The 26,003-nt window shown below is 35.8% G+C and overlaps 1 protein-coding gene across 1 annotated transcript in view; it reads right to left on the bottom strand.

The window, feature by feature from the left end:
• Baldspot (elongation of very long chain fatty acids protein baldspot) overlaps positions 1–26,003 on the bottom strand; it is a 133,868-nt gene that overhangs the window by 19,249 nt on the left and 88,616 nt on the right. The window contains exon 3 of the mRNA XM_073986570.1: positions 20,435–20,572. Within this exon, the coding sequence (XP_073842671.1) occupies positions 20,435–20,572 (138 nt within the window). The remainder of the gene's footprint in view (positions 1–20,434; positions 20,573–26,003) is intronic.

Raw genomic sequence — 26,003 nt, forward strand, 5'->3', positions numbered from 1 at the left:
ATGATATGGGACCTACAGTTTATCGCCGTGTCCGAACGGCGTGTCTAAGACACCACTTTTGTAGAGAAGTTTTACATGACTGAAATACTCAGGAAATGTCGCCAACATTAGTGAGGGTATTTTGCCACCGTTGAAAAGTGTTTTGATGTTGCCTGGCCGGGGAATCGAACCCACGACCTTCAGCGTGCAAGGCGGGTGTGCATACCATTGCACCACCGTTGTCTTTCTGGTACCATCCCCACAAAATGTCAAAATTTGGCACACAAGTGCACCTCAAGGGCATTTTTCGGATCATTGTGAAAGTTCTGCGATCCCTTTTCCCATACTATCTGACATAATGGTCCAAAATTTTTAATAAACCCTGCCGGCAACATCTAAAATGACGGATTCTCACGAACTTTGGCCATCTTAAAATTTCTTCTAAATGTACATCAAGTTCCAAGAAATATCTTCCGTTACTCATTCAAAAAAGATAAACATTTTCACTTAAGTACTACGGAGGTCTTCTATTCTATAGAAGCCTACTACGGAGGTCTTCTATGCTATAGAAGCCTCCTACGGAGGTCTTCTATTCTATAGAAGCCTACTACGGAGGTCTTCTATTTTATAGAAGCCTACTACGGAGGTCTTCTATTCTATAGAATACCTCCTACGGAGGTCTTCTATTCTATGGAAGCCTCTTCTATTCTATAGAATACCTTCTACGGTGGGCTTCTATTCTATAGAAGCCACCTACGGATGTCTTCTATTCTATAGAAGCCACCTACGGATGTCTTCTATTCTATAGAAGCCACCTACGGATGTCTTCTATTCTATAGAAGCCTCCTACAGAGGTCCTCTATTCTATAGAAGCCTCCTAAGGAGGTCTTCTATTCTATAGAGGCCTCCTAAGGAGGTCTTCTTTTCTATAGAAGCATCCTAAGGAGGTCTTCTATTCTATAGAAGCCTCCTAAGGAGGTCTTTTATTCTATAGAAGTCTCCTAAGGAGGTCTTCTATTCTATAGAAGCCTCCTGAGGAGGTCTTCTATTGTGTAAAAGCCTCCTACAGAGGTCTTCTATTCTATAGAAGCCTCCTACGGAGGTCTTCTATTCTATAGAAGCCTCCTACGGAGGTCTTCTATTCTATAGAAGCCTCCTAAGGAGGTCTTCTATTCTATAGAAGCCTACTAAGGAGGTCTTCTATTCTATAGAGGCCTCCTAAGGAGTTCTTCTATTCTATAGAGGCCTCCTAAGGAGATCTTCTATTCTATAGAAGCCTCCTACGGAGGTCTCCTATTCTATAGAAGCCTCCTACGGAGGTCTATTATTCTATAGAAGCCTCCTACGGAGGTCTCCTATTCTATAGAAGCCTATTACGGAGGTCTTCTATTCTATAGGAGCCTACTACGGAGGTCTTCTATTCTATAGAAGCCTACTACGGAGGTCTTCTATTCTATAGAAGCCTACTACGGTGGTCTTCTATTCTATAGAAGCCTCCTACGGAGGTCTTCTATTCTATAGAAGCCTCCTACGGAGGTCTTCTATTCTATAGAAGCGTCCTACGGAGGTCTTCTATTCTATAGAAGCCTCCTACGGAGGTCTTCTATTCTATAGAAGCCTCCTACGGAGGTCTCCTATTCTATAGAAGCCTCCTACGGAGGTCTTCTATTCTATAGAAGTATCCTACGGAGGTCTTCTATTCTATAGAAGCCTCCTACGGAGGTCTTCTATTCTATAGAAGCCTCCTACGGAGGTCTTCTATTCTATAGATGCCTCCTACGGAGGTCTTTTATTCTATAGAAGCCTCCTAAGGAGATCTTCTATTCTATAGATGCCTCCTAAGGAGGTCTTCTATTCAATGCAGCTTCCTACGGAGGTCTGCTATTCTATAGAAGAATCCTACGGAGGTCTTCTATTCTATAGAAGCCTCCTATGGAGGTCTTCTATTCTATAGAATACCTCCTACGGAGGCCTTCTATTCTATAGAAGCCTCCTACGGAGGTCTTCTGTTCTATAGAATACCTCCTACGGAGGTCTTCTATTCTATAGAAGCCTCCTACGGAGGTCTCCTATTCTATAGAAGCCTCCTACGGAGGTCTTCTATTCTATAGAAGTATCCTACGGAGGTCTTCTATTCTATAGAAGCCTCCTACGGAGGTCTTCTATTCTATAGAAGCCTCCTACGGAGGTCTTCTATTCTATAGAAGAATCCTACGGAGGTCTTCTATTCTATAGAAGAATCCTACGGAGGTCTTCTATTCTATAGAAGCCTCCTACGGAGGTCTTCTATTCTATAGAAGCCTCCTACGGAGGTCTTCTATTCTATAGAAGCCTCCTACGGAGGCCTTCTATTCTATAGAAGCCTCCTACGGAGGTCTTCTGTTCTATAGAAGCCTCCTACGGAGGTCTTCTATTCTATAGAAGCCTCCTACGGAGGCCTTCTATTCTATAGAAGCCTCCTACGGAGGTCTTCTGTTCTATAGAATACCTCCTACGGAGGTCTTCTATTCTATAGAATACCTCCTACGGAGGTCTTCTATTCTATAGAATACCTCCTACGGAGGTCTTCTATTCTATAGAAGCCTCCTACGGAGGCCTTCTATTCTATAGAAGCCTCCTACGGAGGTCTTCTGTTCTATAGAATACCTCCTACGGAGGTCTTCTATTCTATAGAATACCTCCTACGGAGGTCTTCTATTCTATAGAATACCTCCTACTTAGAAGACCTCCGCAGGAGGCTTCTATAGAATAGAAGACCTCCGCAGGAGGCTTCTATAGAATAGAAGACCTCCGCAGGAGGCTACTATAGAATAGAAGACCTCCGCAGGAGGCTTCTATAGAATAGAGGACCTCCACAGGAGGCAGAAGACCTCCGCAGGAGGCAGAAGACCTCCGCAGGAGGCAGAAGACCTCCGCAGGAGGCTTCTATAGAACAGAAGACCTCTGCAGGAGGCTTCTATAGAGTAGAAGACCTCCGTAGGAGGCTTCTACAGAATAGAAGAGGTCTTCTATTCTATAGAATACCTCCTACTTAGAAGACCTCCGCAGGAGGCTTCTATAGAATAGAAGACCTCCGCAGGAGGCTTCTATAGAATAGAAGACCTCCGCAGGAGGCTACTATAGAATAGAAGACCTCCGCAGGAGGCTTCTATAGAATAGAGGACCTCCACAGGAGGCAGAAGACCTCCGCAGGAGGCAGAAGACCTCCGCAGGAGGCTTCTATAGAACAGAAGACCTCTGCAGGAGGCTTCTATAGAGTAGAAGACCTCCGTAGGAGGCTTCTACAGAATAGAAGAGGTCTTCTATTCTATAGAAGCCTCCTGCGGAGGTCTTATATTCTATAGAAGCCTCCTACGGAGGTCTTCTACTCTATAGAAGCCTCCTGCAGAGGTCTTCTGTTCTATAGAAGCCTCCTGCGGAGGTCCTCTATTCTATAGAAGCCTCCTGCGGAGGTCTTCTATTCTATAGTAGCCTCCTGCGGAGGTCTTCTATTCTATAGAAGCCTCCTGCGGAGGTCTTCTATTCTATAGAAGCCTCCTGCGGAGGTCTTCTATTCTATAGAAGCCTCCTGCGGAGGTCTTCTATTCTATAGAAGCCTCCTGCGGAGGTCTTCTATTCTATAGAAGCCTCCTGCGGAGGTCTTCTACTCTATTGAAGCCTCCTACGGAGGTCTTCTACTCTATTGAAGCCTCCTACGGAGGTCTTCTACTCTATAGAATAGGCCATCTTTTCTATGCAAGCTTCCTATGTAGGTCTTCTATTTTATAGAAGCCTCCTATGGATGCCTTCTAATCTGTAGAAGCCTTTTTCGATTTTTGGCCAGGTTATTTTTTTGGAAATTTGGCCACTGTGCGATGGTGCGCGTTATGCTGTGGTTGATGTTGATAGTGTGTCAATGTGGTGGTAAGACGATGAAACCATTCAAGAACAAAGTTGAGAGGAAATATGAGAGCACAGTAGGGAAAAATATAAAAGTGATTTTGCATCTCATGGAAATCTGACATATTTTAGAAAAAATGGTGGCTTTCAGATGGATATAAGAAATTGCACATGTATCTTATGTGAGGTACCTGTAGAGTATGAAAGAAAACACTACATCACGAACGAAAATATGTAAAAATTCTTGAAATATTTTTTTCTGTTTATTTATGATACCTACTACCCACAAGATCCCTAAAATTTTACTCCGAAATTTTCAAAACTTCTTTTGCCAAAAAATGCTTTATATATTATAGGAATACTGCTATATACAATAAAATAAAAAATCACATAAATTTTACGGCGTAAGCCGCAATATTGTTTTAACGTTCTAAATTTACAGTCAATTTTTTATTAAAGACTGCGAACACAATTACATCGTCATTTAATGGACAATTAAAAAGCAAAAGTGTTGAATTAATACAAACAGTTAAAATTATAAATTTCACAAATGTAGACGACCTTGTGGATCTTGTAGATGTTACGATTTCGATTAAGAATCCATTCAAAATTCTAAAAATATAAATTTATAATTACTTTCGTATAGCGTCGATTTATTAAAATATTTGGTACATAAAATTGTTTTGTATTGAATAATTCATATCGGAAGTCATTATCAAATTCGAATTATTTGAATATTTGAATTCGTCCGAATTACTACCAAACATCTGTTTTTTGTTTTCAAAAATTGTTGAATGATTTTTACTTCCAATTAAAATAAAAAATCTACAATAACAGGAGTTCGCTGCTAATTCAAACGAATTTCCTTTCGAATCGTCTAAGAGACACATGTGATTATTATTTAAAATATTGAATCGGTATATATTAACATACATTTCTATAGTCAATTGAGGAAATATATTTCAAAAACTACTACATGTATTTGCAAAATTTAAATTATTACCTGCTTACGTTATTCTAAGCACTTTCCGGTTTGAAATTTACCTCGGATTCCTTCCCATTTGACATATTGTCTTAAATGCAAATTTTATCGATTGTAAAAATTTATTTGCTTTTTGTTCGTAACATTCTTACTCTCACATTAAATTAACATTTCTTAAAACAAAAGTTAAATAGAAATATGCTAATGTTGTTATTTATCGAATACATTATGTTTTGAGTTCACCGAACGTCAAAAGTCTAGAGACGTCTATTACATTCGATCATAAAATACAATACAATCATATTACCTGTTTTTCGAATACCTACCAAATTGGTAATTGGTAAAGAGGAAGTTTTACATATCGCTAATTTACTCAATGAGTGTCACATCTCAAAAAATCCGGTTTCGAGAAATTTTAATTTGACTTTTCAACTTATAAAGCTTATTACACGAAAGAGAAAATAATTACTTGGACCATCTTTTGCAAAGATTTAGTCAAATATCAATGCTAAATTTCTATACAAGATCAAACATGATTTGAATAGTATTAGTACTTCAGTAGCTTTTCTGTCATCGAACATCTGAAAAAGGTGTACTATGGCCACTAGTTAATAGTTGTCCTTAGTCGGAATTCAAAATGCTTAGTTCTGATTTGTAGGTAAACACACTACAAATTAGGGGTAGTTAAATGTGTGTGAAGATAAATTGGATTTCGAATTGGAAAATTTAAATTTAGCAAAGACGCGAACCAACAACAGCGTACTGTACCGATCACTTCTAGGGCCAAATTTAAATTTGAATTTAATGATGAAATGAATGAAATGATTTAATTTAAGAACGAAAATTAATATTTTTATAATATTTGAACAATATTTAACTGAATTAAAGGAATATTTAATTAGCATACAGTTTTATTATATTAATGAGGTTTGTTTAAACGTTTAAATAATTATATACGTGTCAAAAAAAAAATGGAAAAAAAATATTTTACACTACGAAAGCTGTAAAGGGTAATTACTTTGGGGCCCCCACTAATAATGGGGAGGGGTTCGTCCACGGAATATTTTTTTCTGGATAGGGCATCGAATGACCATCAACCCCATGTCTTCCAATAGATTCTAAATATATTCAGATTTTGGAAAAAAAAAATATTTTATATATTCCCACTACGAAAGCTGCTAAAGGGAAATTACTGTGGGGACCCCCACTAAATAATGGGGAGGGGTTCGTCCACGGAATATTTTTTTCTGGACAGGGCATCGAACGTCCATCAAGCCCATGTCTTTCAATAGATTCTAAATATATTCAGATTTTGGAAAAAAATTATTTTATATATACCCACTACGAAAGCTGTAAAGGGTAATTACTTTGGGGCCCCCCCTTTATAATAATGAGGGGTTCGTCCACGGAATATTTTTTTCTGGATAGGGCATCGAATGACCATCAACCCCATGTCTTTCAATAGATTCTAAATATATTCAGATTTTGGAAAAAAAATATTTTATATATTCCCACTACGAAAGCTGCTAAAGGGAAATTACTGTGGGGACCCCCACTAAATAATGGGGAGGGGTTCGTCCACGGAATATTTTTTTCTGGACAGGGCATCGAACGTCCATCAAGCCCATGTCTTTCAATAGATTCTAAATATATTCAGATTTTGGAAAAAAATTATTTTATATATACCCACTACGAAAGCTGTAAAGGGTAATTACTTTGGGGCCCCCCCTTTATAATAATGAGGGGTTCGTCCACGGAATATTTTTTTCTGGATAGGGCATCGAATGACCATCAACCCCATGTCTTTCAATAGATTCTAAATATATTCAGATTTTGGAAAAAAAAAATATTTTATATATTCCCACTACGAAAACTGCTAAAGGGAAATTATTGTGGCCCCCCACTAAATAATGGGCAGGGGTTCGTCCACGGAATATTTTTTTCTGGATAGGGCATCGAATGACCATCAACCCCATGTCTTTCAATAGATTCTAAATATATTCAGACTAGCAAATGCCCGCTACTTTGTATGCGGAAAGGAAAAAATATATATAAACAATATTTAATACTGGAATGGTGAATACTGGAGATTCTGTTGTACTAAGACCTATTTTATTACCAATATTTTTCAATTGTAATCAGAATTTACAAAAAAAAAAAAAAAAAAATGCCGTATCGCATCCCTACACACAACTACCATATTTTTTATATCGAATTTCCAAAACTACGTATCATATTGCAAATTTCAGATTTGACTCCTGGTTTTAACCCTTCACTAACACAGCATTCCCTTCCAGTACGAATTTCCAAACACTAAACTTTATTTCACCCCTTCACTACAACAATCCCGCACATTTACAATGCAAGGTTCTAGCTTTAGCGTTTTCGCCCAGAACCCGAATAGGTCCGTTAAACTTTCGGCATTCAAAATGGTCATGAATATCCACGTTTTCGTATATCCCCATATAACGGTACCTCTCGACTTAGTGTATTTTAAAAGAAGAACAAATCTATATTGTCCAATTATCTTTAAATTTGGACCTTGAATACTCAGAGGATATATAAGTTTAATTTAAAAAATCTCCAATTCAATCCGCGTTTATTAGAAGAGATATTTTGAAGATTTTGAGTATTTTGAAGATCTTCGGCACATTTTCCAACTGAAATTCGGAATTTGTGGCATGAAAGGTTAGAAAAACTTCTTTACAAAAAATTGTACTTAATGTGCACGGGTATGTCCACCGTATATAATGGAAAATTTTTTGGAGGCATTTCAATTTAGGTTTTTTTTATTATCAGGGGGTAAATAACTTCTAGTTAACAAAATTGTCGCATTGGAACACGTTTTGAAATTAACATACCAAAGCGGTCAGAACAAAACATTTTTGAAAAGATACTTCACGTTTGACTACTTAATTTCAGTACACTATTTAGAAACGCCTTGGCGATAACATCAAATCAATGGAACAATATTCAGTACAATTTTTCAAACTCAGAACTTTGTCTCTAATTTTAGAGTGATCTTCATAACAAATATTTTTCCATTTCGTATTTTTTGTACAAATAGCATATTTCCAAATTATATAATCCCAGCTTTGTTCCTACACCCAACACAAAATTTATTACCCTAACTGTTTACACAATGCCAAAATGGTTTTGGTACCAACATGTTACCCAACTTTTCGTACATATAGGTAAACGTTTCAAAAATTACTTCCTTATATTCAACTTATATCCTAACCCCAATTCACTTTTCCAGCTTTATCCGTTCCTCTGAAACCCATTATAGTACTATTTAGTACTTTTTGTATAAATACGTACGAATTTTCAAAACCTCCTCCCTACCTCCACTCTAAACACCAATTGCTAATCTAATACCGAATTTCAAAATTCCAGTTCTACCCTTTACAAAATCACAAATTGTGCAAAATTCTATACCATATAGCAAATACCAAAAGGTACCAAATTTTGTACCATTTTTCGTACACGAATTTCCAAAATGTACTTTCATATCTCAGCTCTATCCGTTCACCTAAACCCAATTTATAGCCAATGTAGTTCCATTTAGCACTTTTCTATAAGTACGAATTTCCAAAACTACCTCAATCCTGCACTCCAACAGTAATCTGTTTACGCAAATACAAATTGTGCTTCGTGCACATTAGTACGATTTTCTAAAGCTACCTCCATATCTCAATTCTATATTCCAACAACAATCTTAATTCCAAATTTCAGGATTCCAGCTCTTCAAATCCAAATCCAAATCATACTAAACTCACTACCATTTAGGACTTTTCGACCTTTGGCACTTTTTTCTTACTCTTCATCAGTGACCCCCATTCCAAATTTCAGGATTCCGGTCCTATTCGTTAACCCATATCCAAATTGTACTATATTTACTACCATTTATTACTTTTCGTACACTTATAGTTCGAATTCCAAAAACTTTCATTTTTACTCTTCATCAGTGACCCTCATTCCAAATTTCAGGATTCCAGCTCTATCCGTTCACTCAAATCCAAATTGTACTAAATTTAGTACCATTTAGTACTTTTCGTGCATTTATAGTTCGAATTTCTAAAAACCTTTCTTTGTTACTCTCCATCAGTGACCCTCATTACAAATTTCAGGATTCCAGCTCAATCCGTTCACCCAAATCCAAATTGTACTAAATTTAGTACCATTAAGAACTTTTCGTGCACTTGTAGTTCGAATTTCCAAAAACCTTTCTTTGTTACGCTCCATCAGTGACCCTAATTTCAAATTTCAGGATTCCAGCTCTATCCGTTCACACAAATCCAAAGTGTACTAAATTTAGTACTTTTCGTACACATAAGTACGAATTTCCAAAATCACCCTCATGTCTCTATCCTACACTTCAACAGTAATCTTAATTCCAAATTTCAGGATTCCAGCTCTATCCGTTCACCCAAAATCCAAATTGTACTAAATTAAGTACCATTTAGTAATTGTCGTACACAAAAGTACGATTTTCCAAAACCACCCTCATTTCTCAATCCTACACTTTAAAAGTAATCTTAATTCCAAATTTCAGGATTCCAGCTCTATCCGTTCACCCAAATATAATTTGTACTAAATTTAGTATCATTTAGTACTTTTCGTACACATTAGTATGATTTTCCAAAACCATTTAATTACATCAACTCCACTTCCCAACCTTGATTTCCATACCAAATTCCATGATTCTAGCTATATCCGTTCAAAATATACAATTGGTACTAAATTTTGTAAGTTTTAGTACTTTTCGTACACTTAGAGGTCGAATTTCCAAAAACCCTTTGGTACATCTTTCTAGATCTCCATCAGTTACACTCGTTCCAAATTTCAGAATTCTAGCTCTTACCGTTTGCCTAATACAAAGGGTACCATATTTCGTACCTTTTAGTACTTTTCGTACACTTCTGGGTCGAATTTCCAAAAACCCAGCCTTATCTCACCCCTACACACCAACAGCAACCTACACCCAAAATTTCAACTTTCTAGCTTCAGCGGTTTCGTCTGGGCGGTGATGAATCAGTCAGTCAGTCAGTGAATACCTCACCTCACTGCTCTTTTATATATATAGATTTTGGAAAAAAAATATTTTATATATTCCCACTATGAAGCTGCTAAAGGGAAATTACTGTGGGGCTCCCCACTAAATAATGGGGAGGGGTTCGTCCACGGAATATTTTTTTCTGGATAGGGCATCGAATGACCATCAACCCCATGTCTTTCAATAGATTCTAAATATATTCAGATTTTGGAAAAAAAATATTTTATATATTCCCACTACGAAAGCTGCTAAAGGGAAATTACTGTGGGGCTCCCCACTAAATAATAGGGGGGGTTCGTCCACGGAATATTTTTTTCTGGACAGGGCATCGAACGTCCATCAAGCCCATGTCTTTCAATAGATTCTAAATATATTCAGATTTTGGAAAAAAAATTATTTTATATATTCCCACTAAGAAAACTGCTAAAGGGAAATTATTGTGGGGCCCCCCACTAAATAATGGGGAGGGGTTCGTCCACGGAATATTTTTTTCTGGATAGGGCATCGAACGTCCATCAAGCCCATGTCTTTCAATAGATTCTAAATATATTCAGATTTTGGAAAAAAATTATTTTATATATTCCCACTACGAAAACTGCTAAAGGGAAATTATTGTGGGGCCCCCACTAAATAATGGGGAGGGGTTCGTCCACGGAATATTTTTTTCTGGATAGGGCATCGAACGTCCATGTCTTTCAATAGATTCTAAATATATTCAGATTTTGGAAAAAAATTATTTTATATATTCCCACTACGAAAACTGCTAAAGGGAAATTATTGTGTGGCCCTCCACTAAATAATGGGGAGGGGTTCGTCCACGGAATATTTTTTTTCTGGATAGGGCATCGAACGTCCATCAAGCCCATGTCTTTCAATAGATTCTAAATATATTCAGATTTTGAAAAAAAAAATACATATTTTATATATTCCCACTACGAAAACTGCTAAAGGGAAATTATTGTGGGGCTCCCACTAAATAATGGGGAGGGGTTCGTCCACGGAATATTTTTTCTGGATAGGGCATCGAATGTGCATCAAGCCCATGTCTTTCAATAGATTCTAAATATATTCAGATTTTGGAAAAAAAATATTTTATATATTCCCACTACGAAAACTGCTAAAGGGAAATTATTGTGGGCCCCCCACTAAATAATGGGGAGGGGTTCGACCACGGAATATTTTTTCTGGATAGGGCATCGAACGTCCATCAAGCCCATGTCTTTCAATAGATTCTAAATATATTCAGATTTTTGAAAAAAATTATTTTATATATTCCTACTACGAAAACTGCTAAAGGGAAATTATTGTGGGGCCCCCACTAAATAATGGGGAGGGGTTCGTCCACGGAATATTTTTTCTGGATAGGGCATCGAACGTCCATTAAGCCCATGTCTTTCAATAGATTCTAAATATATTCAGATTTTGAAAAAAAAATATATTTTATATATTCCCACTACGAAAACTGCTAAAGGGAAATTATTGTGCCCCCCCCCCCCCCACTATATAATGGGGAGGGGTTCGTCCACGGAATATTTTTTTCTGGATAGGGCATCGAACGTCCATCCACCCATGCCTTTCAATAGATTCTAAATGTATTCAGATTTTGGAAAAAAAAAATTATTTTATATATTCCCACTACGAAAACTGCTAAAGGGAAATTATTATGGGGCCCCCACTATATAATGGGGAGGGGTTCGTCCACGGTTTTCTTATAGGACAAGATGAAGGGAAAATGTTTCGAGTCTTTCTCTTAGTGTTCTAAATTTCGTGCCTTTTGTGGGAAGAGGAGTGTTGAGAGTGTTGATCGACGCAGTATTCGGTTCGAGAGTTGTCATGCTGCCATTGGGTTTTTTTACAGGGTCATTTTCTCAACAAGTGTGGACTTGCCACACAAAAATCTTATAGCATCGTAATAGGGGTCTTGAGTGCAACCTGTTGCAAGAAAAATCAAAACGATTCGAGAGGAGGTCCTAAACTGCTCGTTTTCCGAACTTTTGTGCGGAAGATACACAAAAACAATATTTCAAGAATTTTTACATATTTTCGTTCGTGATGTAGTTTTTTCATACTGTACAGATTACCTCACATAAGATATGTACATGTGTAGTTTCTTATATCCATCAGAAAGCCAATATTTTTTCAAAAATATGTAAGATTTTCATGAGATACAAAATCACTTTCCTATTTTTCCCGATATTCCACTATTTACTCTCATATTTCCTCTCTTGGTTGGTAAATGCTCTCAACTTTGTTCTCGTTTTCTTTTGAATGGTCTCATCGTCTCACCATCGTACATATTGACAATGTATCATGGTACAATTACAAGGTAGATGCATCGGCGAATTGCTACCACAAAGCAACTTTTTTTTGTAATGTAAACTGTCAAAATTTTTGGCCAAATGGTCTCTTGTTGTCTCTTTTTATCGCTTGTGTTTGTCTATAAAGTGAGCACATGCTATCTCTTACTTACAGAATCATATGGTTTATTGTTTTGATTTTTCATGGTGAATTCCTAGTTTTTTTTTTTGACATTTTAGATTCGATCAACTGGGCTGGGGCATCTACCTTAGTAATTCATTCAATAGTATCAACAAACCACAACATAACTCCCACCATCGTCTCACCATCGCATTGAGACTATATCAACAAACCACACACATACACACCACAGCACATACCCAAACTACCACTGTAGGTCCCAACAATTTTGTTGTTAGTTAACTGATAAACCAAACATGTACAGTGCGTTTGGTGTTGTAAAAACAAAGTGTTTGGCTGTATAGTTCGCAACTACAAATTTTTAATTTCTTTAATATAAAGGCAACATCTAATATCTGGACCTACTGCTGATAGACTCAACATGTACACTAGCGGTCATCTGAATAGGTTTGAATTTTTTTCTTTTTATATGTTAAGGTATCTTCTGATGTGTTCGTATTGCAGATCCATACTATTTAGTTTTTGAGAGTCCTATACTATGCCAACATTCCCAAGAAAAAACTTGACGGTGTTGCCATATTTTCGGAAAATATCCTAATTATAATAAAAAATGTACAAAAAGTGACCAATTTTTGCGATCATCAGAATAGGTTTGAATCAAATAAAATTGAAAAATTTTACTATCAAAGCAAATATTGCGCAGTTTTTTGCTTTAGTTTAGTAAAATGGAACATTCTGATAAATCCTACAACAAATTTGACCCGCTTTATTTGGAACGTGGGTTCAATTCTCAACATTGAAAAGTTACCAAGAACTTTCAGATAAAATCAAGAAATACTCAAACCAAAACGTTTTATAAATTTGCTTTAAATGACTTTTTGATTTCGTTAGATCTATTCTGAGCTTCGAAAATTGTCTGAAAGCAAATACCAAGTGTAGCCATATTATTAGGATCGATAAAATAGAAAGGTCATTGAAAATAGATGGTATTTTAGTTCAAGTTTCATTTTTTAACTATCCTTGCAGTACAAATTTATGTGTTATCATGCTCATAAATCCACCATAGTTGACCACATGTATCATAAATGTTCGAAAATTGGTCTGGAAGAATGTTTAATCGACGACAATAAAGTAGAAAATTGTAATTCAAATTTAAGACAAAAGGGCATGATATCACCGACTGTTATAGTGCTGTAATATCTATATAGTCAGTTCAAAAGGTTTTTTTCTGTTCACAAGTCATAAAACAAACACGAATAAGTACAAAAGAATGGACTACTGAGGTTATACAGCACTATAAAAGTCGGCGATATCATGCCCCTTTGACTTAAATCTGAATTACAATTTTCTACTTTATTGTCGTCGAAGAAACATTCTTCCATACCAATTTTCGAACATTAATGATACATGTGGTCAACTATGGTGGATTTATGAGCATGATAACACACAAATTTGTACTGCAAGGATAGTTAAAAAATGAAACTTGAACTAAAATACCATCTATTTTCAATGACCTTTCTATTTTATCGATCCTAATAATATGGCTACACTTGGTATTTGCTTTCAGACAATTTTCGAAGCTCAGAATAGATCTAACGAAATCAAAAAGTCATTTAAAGCAAATTTATAAAACGGTTTGGTTTGAGTATTTCTTGATTTTATCTGAAAGTTCTTGGTAACTTTTCAATGTTGAGAATTGAACCCACGTTCCAAATAAAGCGGGTCAAATTTGTTGTAGGATTTATCAGAATGTTCCATTTTACTAAACTAAACCAAAAAACTGCGCAATATTTGCTTCTATAGTACAATTTTTCAATTTTATTTGATTCAAACCTATTCTGATGATCGCAAAAATTGGTCACTTTTTGTACATTTTTTATTATAATTAGGATATTTTCCGAAAATATGGCAACACCGTCAAGTTTTTTCTTGGGAATGTTGGCATAGTATAGGACTCTCAAAAACTAAATAGTATGGATCTGCAATACAAACACATCAGAAGATACCTTAACATATAAAAAGAAAAAAATTCAAACCTATTCAGATGACCGCTAGTGTATGTACATATGGTTCGTATTGTTCTGCTATGTTCACAAGACGATAACAACTACAGTGAAAATCATTAGAAGAAACGGTAAGTTACAATAATACAAAACAAGTAAAAAAGTATCAGTCGGCTTTGCCGACAGAGATATACCCTCAGCCTGTGTACATTGAAACAATTTTTCCCAAAAACGTATGTATTTAGTTAGGGGGTTTTAAAAATTTTGGGCGTTTGAACAGACAAAAATGTTGATTAGGATTAAAGATCAAAAGTTTTGCGGAGGATATACTAAAAGGAATGGATCGACATTGATCGTTATGGAAGTGGATCTCCAGCCACTACATATGGTGCCATAGGGGGTTTTTACACTCTTTGCGCAAGAAGTATGGACTTGCCCCTAAAAAACTTTTACCATCGTAATTGAGGCAGCGAATGCAAGTTGCTTCAACAAAAATCAAAGTGATTCGATATTAGGTCTTAAAGTGAACTTATCCGAAATTTTGTGTGGGAGGTACCGGATGGAGTGGACAAATATAGTCCATATTTGAACCTGATCTATATCTGGCAGATATATTAGGATGTGTAAAGTACAGACCAATTCGGCCACTCCCTTCAAGAGTTACCGTACGAACAATTTTTCCGAACATTTTTGAACTTTTGTGGGAGAGGTTCCTGAAGGAGTGGACCGATATGGCTTATCTTCAAACTTAAACTATGTTTGGAAAAAATATTACTAAGGCCATATTTTGGATCGAATCGGCAGATCACACGGTGTCATAGGGATTTTTCTGCATCTTTCAGGCTATTTTCTCAGGAAGTATGGACTTGCCCCTAATGAAACGTGTACCGTCGTATGGAGGGCAGTGAATACAAGTTGCTAAAACAAAAATCAGAGCGATTCGAGAGATGGCCCTAAACTGAACTTTTCCGAAATTTTGTGTGGGAGGTACCAGAAGAAGTGGGTGGATTAAGTCTATATTGAAACATTATCTAAGTTTGGTACACATTTTACGATGGTCAAAGTATGGACTAAATCGGTTACTCCCTGCAAGAGTTATCGTGCGCACAAATTTTCCGAACATTTTCGAACTTTTGTGGGGGAGGTACCGGAAGGAGTGGACCGATATAGCCCATCTTCGAACTTAAACTAAGTTTGGGCAAAATATTACGAAAGCCAAAATTTGAACCGAATCGGTTCATCCGTTCGAGAGTTATCGTGCGCTCCAGCCAGACAGACAGACAGACAGACGGACGGACATTGTTCAATCGACTCCAAATTGTCTGAAACACATTTAGTCCAAACATACTTGGGGTCTAAAACCATTATTTCCATGAGGCACATTTTGCCCGTATGAAAGTGTATATACCCTCGTTAGCATAAATGCTGAGGGTATAAAAACAAATTCTGGTCGAATGCTGGTAAATAAATCGTATGAACGATAGTTCATCTGACTTCGGACCAAATTCGGTCCGAAAGTTGGCAAACACTTTCGAATTTCATAAGATTTTACTTCCGAATTCGGACCGATATCTGTCCGAAAGTCGGTAAATAAATCAGAAATTTATACGATAGTTCATCAGAGTTCGGACCGAATTCGGTCCGAAAGTCGGCTAAAACATCCGATTTTCATCCGATATTTGGTCAGAGAACACGTCAACCACGCCATATGACTTTCGGTCAGAGTTCGGACCGAATCCGGATCCGAACTCGGACGTTTCATCCGACTTTCGGACCGAATTCGGTCCGAACTCTGATGCTTCTTCCGATTTTGGTTTGTTCTGCTATGTTCACAAGACGATAGCAAGTACAGTAAAAATCATTAGAAGAAACGGTAAGCTACAATAATACAAAAAAAAACAAGTAAGAACGGCGTTAAGTTCGCCCGGACCGAACTTGTTATACCCTCCACCACAAGTTGTATTGCAGTAAAATGGTAAAACAATGTGAGGCACCATTCTATGGGGGCTATTTCTAAGCGTCGATCTATACCGACAAATTTCTGACGGAAAGTTTTTAGGCTCGAAGAAGACTAAATACCAAATTTCCTATATTTCGGAAAGAGAATGTGGCTAAAACTTAAAAAAATACCGAAAATCAAGAAGTTCGCTTCTATGGGGATATAGGAAGACGGGGACCTATACTGATAATACTCTTCTGGAATATTTTATAACTCTTGGAAGACGAAATAACGAATTTCAGCCATTTCGGTTGGATATTAACGTCACAATCGTCAGTATTACTAAAATCGGGAGGTACCTTTCTATGGGGGCTATATCGAAACGTGGACCTATACCGACGAATTTTAGTCAATTTCAGCCATTTTGGTATGATAATGAAGCTAAAACCTTAAAAATACCGAAAATCGGGAGGCACCGTTCTATGGGGGCTATATGAAGGTGTGGACCGATACCGACAAAATTCTGGGGAAAAGTTTTATACGCCTAAAGAAGACTACGTACCAAATTTCAGCCATTTTGGTAGGATAATGAAGCTAAAACCTTCAAAATACCGAAAATCGGGAGGTACCGTTCTATGGGGGCTATATGAAGGTGTGGATCGATACCGACAAAATTCTGGGGGAAAGTTTTCTATCCCTAAAGAAGACTACGTACCAAATTTCAGCCATTTTGGTAGGATAATGAAGCTAAAACCTTAAAAATACCGATAATCGGGAGGTACCGTTCTATGGGGGCTATATCAAAACGTGGACCGATATATCCCATTTTCAATACCAACCATCCTGCAAGTAATAAAAACTTCTGTGCCAAATTTTGACTCTCTATCTTTAAAATTGCGAGCTGTATCTTGATTTCAACAAACAAACGGACGGACAGACGGACATGGTCAAATCGACATAGAATTTTATGCTGATCAATAATATATATAATTTATAGGGTCTCCGACGAATATTTCGATGTTTTACAAACGGAATGACAAATTTAGTTATACCCTCCATATGGTGGAGGGTATAAAAAAGCATTAATTAATAAAAAGCAGCGAAATGTGTCTCTGGTTTTGGTTGGTGGCATGGCAAAACTACCAGGTAGTGGTATCACACCAGCTGATCGAACATGAAAAGTCAAATCCCTTTATAAAAAAATTAATTTTGTTGTAATTTCCCCAACAACATAAAGAAAATTTTGGCATAACATATTCAAAATTTTACGATGCCACTACCTGGGTAATTGTGCCATGGTTGGTGGTGTTGTTGTTGGTGGTTGTTAGTCAATAATAACAAAAACAACTCGCCAGAATTGTTTGTTTTTTCAATCTCTCAGAAAAAAACTGTATTTTTTTCTTGCGTTCATGAAATGCAGAAATTTGAACTTTGACAAGACTTTATGAACACTATTCCTGAAATGCAGTAATTATTTTTTTCTGTGTACCCGAAGGAGTTGACATATCGTCGGTGTCATGCTTAAGTGTTCCATGCGCCATTTTTGACAGTTGGAGTTACAGGTAGCTTTCAAGGTTTTCAACCCTATGATTCTTGTTCTATGAAAATTTGAATTGAAACATATTTCCGTTACAATTTTTTCATTTGACAGTTTTCTCCTTTATAAAAGTTTTCATTTCACATTTTCATAGAAACAATGGCGTTTGGAACAAAAAATTGCACAATTTTGCCAATGTGGCGTATGGAACAAATAGTTTTAAAGGACTAGGTTTAAAAACTGAAGAGGAATAGTTTTTAAATCAAGATATGTTTAAATGTTGTATTGTTAAGTGGAGTACACACGATCAGTTTTGATTGTCAGTTTTGCTCAAATAATCGGTTGCTTGCCAGTGTGGCCGTTAATTTTTATCAGACATCAGGCAACCACAAAATAGTTTGTTGTTGATGGACAGTTTGACATTTATCGATATTTCCGAAAAATCGACAGTCAAAACTGATCGTGTGTACCCCGCTTTATATAAAGGAATCCTATAACAATGGACCTTAAAGCATTTATTTTCTACTGCAACTGTTTTATTGCACTCTACAGCAGCACTTCACATAACGGAGGTGGAACACAATTGATCAAAAGTTTGTTTGTTAAAATGTGACATAAAAGCTTTGTTCCTTTACTTTTTTAATGGTAAGAGTGGTAAAAGAGAAAAGTGTCAAAATTGATCAAAATTGCTCTCTCATGAACATTTTTTTCAGAAAAGTAAAGGAACGGAAAAATGGTATATCTGGCAGCAATGTCAAAAAGAAACATAAAAAATCAATTTTCGTCTTTTATTTCACAATTTTTAATTTAGTTTTGTCAGCGTTCGACTTTTTCTTCTGTTTTTCGTCCATTTTTTCATTGTGAAATAATCGTCAAACAAAAGTCGAAAAATCAGTTCTGCCACTTTTTACCTGCAGAAATTTTGCTGGTAGCCTGTGGTAGAAGAGAAAGCCATTTTCGCTCTCTATCCACTCTCACTCTCTTAAAAATTGCTTCCACTTTTGCCACTTTTCGGGGTTAAGGAACGCTTTGCAGATTAAAAATGGTAACAAATGGTAAAAATAGTAACCTCAGGTAAGTAAAGGAACACAGCTAAAGTGTTCCATGTGACACAAATTGCCAAAAACATGAAAAAAAGATCATATGGAACAAATCAACAACCATTTGCATTTATAAAAATTGGCCGTAACTTCTAGACTATAACAGATATCTGACTAAAATAAACTCCTAATATTTATCTTTGAGTTTAGTTAAGTTGAACTCAGCTCTTAAAGTATTGGATTTTTGCACCACAGCTAGCCTGTATGGACTAAAACATTCACTTGAGTTTTTCTCGAGTCAGGCAAATGGCGTATGGAACACTTAAGCATGACACCGACGATATGTAGTCTCGTAGAAATATTACGATGTGCAAAGTATGAACCAAATAGATTACTGCCTTCGAGGGTCATCGTGCGCACCATTTTACCAAAAAGTTTTGAATTTTTGTGGGGGGAAGGTTGGTGTTCCCAAAAGAGTGGACCGATATAGCCCATCTTAGAACTTAATATAATTTTGCTCAAAATATTACGAGTGCCAAATTTTGGACAGAATCGATTCGTCCGTTCGAGCTCCATCTACTACAAATGGTGCCATCGCGGTTTTTTTTCGCTTCAGAAAGTATGGACTTGCCCCTGAAAAATCTCGTAATGGGGGCAGCGAATACAAGTCGTTACAATAAAAATCAAAACAATTCGAGAGAAGGTACCCGAAGTGGTGGACCGATATAGGCCATTCGAACTGGATCTATGTCCGGTAGAAATATTACGATTTGCAAAGTATGGACCAAATAGGTTAGTCCGATCGAGAGTTGTCGTGTGCATAATTTTTTCGGAAAAATTTAAACTTCTGTGGGGGAGGTAGCAGAGGGAGGGGACCAATATGACCCAACTTCGAACTTAAACTAGGTTTGGACAAAATAAATCATGAAAAATGAGTGTTTTTGGTCTGCACAACTAGGGATAACCCCTTAACATTTGCAATTGTCGACTTATGTCTACCAAACTAAATATGCCTATTGCAAGTTTTCTTTTGATATGCTAATTATTTCTTGCTTAACTTTTCAACTCTAAGTCCCGGTCCACACGAGCGTGACTTTCATTAAAATAATTTCATGAAATTAGACGTTCTTAGATCGAATTCCCCACTACATCATTTTTATGATATTACTCTACTATGGAACTCGATCTAGAAACGCATAATTTCATGAAATTTTTTTAATAAAATTCACGCTAGTTTGGAACGGGACTTACAAACAGCGATTTAATTTGCCACTACTAAATTCTACATATTATTTTTTGCCATTTGGACATGTTTGAAATAAGTGCTAATTAACATTTTAAATTGTGTGTTTTTTTGTATTTGATGAACATTGTGATTTAGACAGCTATGCAATATCCGTTTTAAAAGACTTTTTTTTTAATTCATGAATACCTTAACCCCTTAACCGAATAATAGAAAAATTTGGTTTATAAACAAAGGTGTTCGTCTTACACTTACTCTTTCAATGCTAAATAAAGCTTTGATTATCGATTACAAATAAATTAATTATGTATTATTTATTCTGGTTTTGAACTCTTACCTAGGAACACAAACGGAATGGAAAAGTCCATAATGACGTAAGACATGCAAAAGTTCGGGAGCTGTACGGAATGCTCCCATAATACTAAACATGGCCAGCATGGTATTCCATACGATTAACGGGCCACGTAATTGAAATCTGAAAAGCAGAAACAAAGAAAATATTATTTTAAAATACACAATAAAGCACCAAAAAATGTATTAATTTAAATTTAAATTAACCTTATGTCGTCATTTTGTAATTTTAAACAAAAATTAAAAAATAAAAATTAAAAATAAAATGTAAACTTTGTAATTGGCATTCAGATTGACGTATATATGAGTTAATTTATTCCATTCTTTAAGGTTTTAAGTACTTATTTTTTTGTTTTTCTTTTTGTGTTTAGTATATTTTTGTTCATGAATGTTTAAAGCTTCTTTCCAGTATTCTGTTTAATGGCGGAAATAGCATAAATTTTATATAACTACATATAAATTTTCTATTATACAAACTACATAAAATTATTTTTTAAAAAAAAAAACAAAGTAAAAAAAAATTTCTCGAAACAATTTTTTCTTGTAACGAAAAAACATTTATCAAACGTTCGAAAATGATATTGTTTTCGAACTTTTGGCGAACAAGAGAAAAACAGAAGAAGAAACATTTGCCAAACGTTCGAAAATGATATCGTTTTCGAAACTTGTGGCGAACATTCGAATAATAGGTATGTCTGGTTACTTTCCTAGCAAGAATGTCTAGCAAGAACTTTCTCAGAGAGTAAGGAATTTTTATTCTCTTTTGCAAGAAAATTTTAAAAAGTAAACAGACACCTTCCCAGCAAAAAACAGCAAGCAATCAGCTGACTTGCCAAAACAGAACAATTTGTCCGCCAATAAAAGAACCAAATCAAGCAAATATGTTGTATTTTATTAAAAATAAAAAAGAAAATGAACAAAAAAGGAATTTTTCCACATTGCAACTTTGTTCTCAGAAGAAACAAGAATAATAATTAAAAACAGATGATTGATTGTTTTCAGGAACAAGAAGAGTTACAAGTGCTTGCTAGAAGAAATTAGTCCAGCAAGAATTTGCTAACTCTCAGTTAAAGAACTGTCAAAATGTCTCTCTCGAATCGCTCTCTTTTGCTGACTTTTTGTGTTAAGACCACTGATGGGCAGAAATGCTCTGCCTCACACACAAAAGTGTAAAAAATACATGAGTCTCTCGCAATTTGCCCATCAGTGGTTAAGACAGACAGACAGGCTTAATATCAGCAACTGGTATGGTGGGAATGTTTATCAACTGTTACATATCGCATCGCAAGTATAACAAAGAAATAAAGACGAAAAAGGCACATGATAGAGACTCCACCAAAAATGGAGTTTCTGTCATATTATTACCGATATTCAAAATAGAAAGTTTTACTGCCACAAACTGAGCGACGAATGAATGAATCGTTTTCAATTCATTCCCGTGTGTCGGTCTCGAACAAAATATCCGCAAAACTACCGAGAAACATTCGAAAACGATATCGTTTTCGATAGCACTGGTATGGTGGGATGATATTCATACAAGTTGTCAAAAAGCGTTATTGTGAATAAAATCACATACAAAATGTAAACAAGCAACTCACAGTAATGCATTATTTTGAGCAAATTTGACGTTTGACATGAGATGATGTAACACCTTCTTATTCCACCATGGTCTGTACGATAACTCAAAAGTATGTACAAATTTTTACAAACTTTTACAAAATGCTGTTCGATAACAATCTGGTTCAGTAAAAGAGAACTGTACTTGCAAATACTTTTTACTTCCGAAGTTATCGAACAGGCCTAATTTCTTATACCCTAGACAGACGGCAGCGTTAATTTGCATTAACTGCCTTAATTCAAATTAATTCGTACATTATCCACATTCTTAATCAATGGTGAGCAAAATAGGAAAAGAGAAAATTTAAGGGAGAATTAATATTTAATTTTTCTTGTTGTTTCATTACATATTTGAACATTTTTAAGCACTAATGTTACCTAAAATCGTGCTACTAATGAATTATTAATGAATTATTACAAAAAATACTTAAACGCCCAAGTGGTGTTGAATTAATTTAATTAAGAGTATTTTACAGAAACCACCAGTGGATGGCCGTGCACACCATTGTTCTTAATGCACAAAATCGAGCTGCATTTAAAAGGCATTTAGGTATTTCAATATGGCAATGCCGTAGAAGAGAGCCCATATTCATATGGAGCAATCAGCAATCAGCTGTTTCGTAAATGCAGAAACTGTCGTCTGTCAGGCCAAAATTAAATACTGTTATTAATACAAATTAACGCTGCCGTCTGTCTAGGGTATTATAAAGGGTTTTGACATTTCTATTCGAACAGCTGGTAATTGGTAATTCTGCCATCAAGGTACAATAATACAGGTACAACGGCAAAAACAGCTGATTTTCATACTAGTTGTCAAAATGCATTATTGTGAATAAAATCACATATAAAAGGCATGGTGGAATAATAAGGTGTAACGCCAAAAACAGCTGATCTTAATACCTGTTGTCAAAAGGCGTTATTGTGAATAAAATCACATACAAAATGTAAACAAGCAATTCACATTAATGTGAGCAAATTTGACGTTTGACGTGATTTGATGTAACACCTTCTTATTCCACCATGACAAAAGGTAAATAAGCAATTCACGGTAATGCGTTTTTGTGAACAAATTTGACGTTTGGTATCCCAGGAAAAATGTTTGGAAGTTGTGCATGTGGAGTTATCATTTCACTACATCCTTCGATGCAGTCCACATGGAGTTATGAAAAATGCACTCCTTTGGATACAATTTCTAAACAGATGCTTTAGAGATCCCTACGAAAAAAAAAACGGTTGGTTGATCCCTACCCGCCGCTGGCGAAATTATAAATAAAAGAGTTTTAATATAATTGTGCTAATAATTTGTTATAAAATAAAGAAATAAAAACTTAAGTTGTGATTTTTAATGGAGGGGAGTTGGATTCCATGTCGAAGGCTGAACTAGTGATGGGAAGACAGAGTGATTAAGTAAAATCAGATGCGCTTGGATTAAATGGAGAACGGAGAAAGTAAGCTCAAATGCGACTGAATTTAATGGAAACTTTTTTAATTTGTGTTTATATAATAAAGTTCTTTGTATTCTTGTTTTACACAAATAATAAATGCATTTTATTCTTTAGACTGATTAAAAATGCGATCTAAAGAATGTATTTAAATTCAATCCAAAGGACTGCATCAAAAGCCGTGATTTGGATCGAAAACGGAGTGTATCCTAGCTGTGTTCTGTGGAAGCAAAATGGTGTACATCCTAGCTCCGGGCTCTCTTGTAAAATTCATAAGTGAATTCATATACTCCAACGGCACTTGTACTGTACATTTGTACTGATTAAACTGCATCCACGGATGCAAACTTTTTTCTGGGATGGTAAATGACACAATTATTGTTATTGATGTAACACCTTCTTATTCCACCATGTTCTACCATGTATTGAAGTTATGTGAGCTTTGTTCCTTTACCTTTTTAATAGTAAAGGGCTGAGTACATAAGCTGCCTTGCCTGCTTACCTTTCTTACTTCTGATAAAAGAATAAAAAAGAAAAGGGCAACCCAATTCGAAATTTGCTCGGCCTTCTTTATTCTTTTATTTTTATTGTGTCAGAAATGGAGCAGGAAAGCAAGGCAATCAAGGGGTGAGTACATAAGCTGCCTTGCCTGCTTACCTTGCTTGCTTCTGATAACAGAATAAAAAAGAAAGGGGCAACCCAGTTCGAAATTTGCTCGGCCTTCTTTATTCTTTTATTTTTATTATGTCAGAAATGAAACAGGAATGCAAGGCATCAGGCGAAGCAGCTTATGTACGCAGGCCCATGATACAATAAGAAGGTAGCATTATCAGCCCAGCTGAAGCCCAGCTGATGGTTACATAATGTGTCAATTGCATTGAATTTATGTCAAATTTTGACATCTTATGTTACCAAAAACGGCAGTTGCTGCTACCTTCTTATTGTATCATGCGCAGGCCTTTAAAGTAGCAAAAGAGAGAACTGTCAAAATTGCTCTCAGGTAACAAGTTTTGCATAAAAGTAAAGGAACGGAAAAATAGTAGATCTGGCAACATGGCTGCTTAAAAAAATAAAAACAAACAAAATAAATTTCAATGTTTTTTTTTATTTTTTATTTCACTGGTTTAAATTTTTTATTATTTATATTTATTTTATTTCTTTTTATTTCGCTTTGACAGTGCGCATTGTTTTCCTTTTTTCTTTTGCCTTAATTGTCAAATAAATGTCAAATCTGCAGTTTAACAGATTTTCCACTTTTTACACCACGAAATTTGTCGAGCAGAAATTAGTAAAAGAGAAAGCCATTTTGGCGTGCCCTTTCTTAAATGTTGCTACAAGTTTTACTACTTTTTGGAGTTAAGGAACGCTTTCCGAGTTAAAATTGGTAAAACTTGAAGGAACTTTAACTTTATGATTTCAGGAAAAACCAGTTGGGGCTGAATTCTTGTTCTATGAAACTTTGAAATCAAAAATATTTCCTTTATAACTCTATTGTTGAAATTATACAACCAAATTTATGAAACAGGTCAATACCCTCAAGATTGGCTAAAATCTACGTTTATTATGATTCCCAAGAAAAACAATGAAAAGACGTGCGGAGATTTTAGATTAATAAGCCTTATGAGTCATGCCCTAAAAATATTTTTAAAGGTAATACATAGGCGCATATACCCAATATGTGAAGCACATATGGGGAAAACGCAATTTGGTTTCAAGGAAGGCATGGGAACTCGAGAGGCCCTACTTAGTTTGAATGTACTCATACAAAACTGCCGCGATGTACAAAAAGATGTCTACGAAAAGGCATTCGACACGGTCAACCACCACAAATTAATGGAAATTTTTATTTCAATTGGGTTAGAGGATAGCGACATAAAATGCATCAGAAACCTATACTGGCAACAGACCGCAAACATTCAAGTAGATGGTGAAATTACTGGAAATATTCCAACTTCAAAAGGTGTAAGACAGGGGTGCATACTATCGTCCCTTCTGTTTAGTCTGTACTCCCAAAAAATATTTGAGGAGTCAATATGTGGGAAAAATATCGGAATAAAAATAAACAACACAATTATAAACAATATTCGTTATGCCGACGACACCACCCTAATTGCAAGCAGCCTCGCAGGACTACAAAAACTAATAGACGCTCTTGAACATGCAAGTACGTCATATGCCTTAAAAATTAATATAAAAAAGACAAAGTTCTTGATTATAAGTAGAAGAGGCGTCGAATCCAACACTCTTGTAAGCATCAATGGTACTCGAATAGAGTCTCAACATTCAAATATCTCGGAGTTCAAATTAATGAAAACTGGGATCCATCAATGGAAATAAAATGTCGAATTGAAATGGCAAGAAACTCTTTTTTTAAGTATAGAAAAATATTAACGAGCCATGACATAACCCTGGAAACAAGAAAACGATTTGTTAAATGCTACATATGGTCAGTACTATTATACTCGGCAGAAACATGGACACTAAAAGCAGCAGACG

Source organism: Musca autumnalis, unplaced genomic scaffold (assembly GCF_047663935.1).
Source record: "Musca autumnalis isolate F117 unplaced genomic scaffold, ASM4766393v1 scaffold_4, whole genome shotgun sequence".
In the NCBI taxonomy this organism is placed as follows: Eukaryota; Metazoa; Arthropoda; class Insecta; order Diptera; family Muscidae; genus Musca; species Musca autumnalis.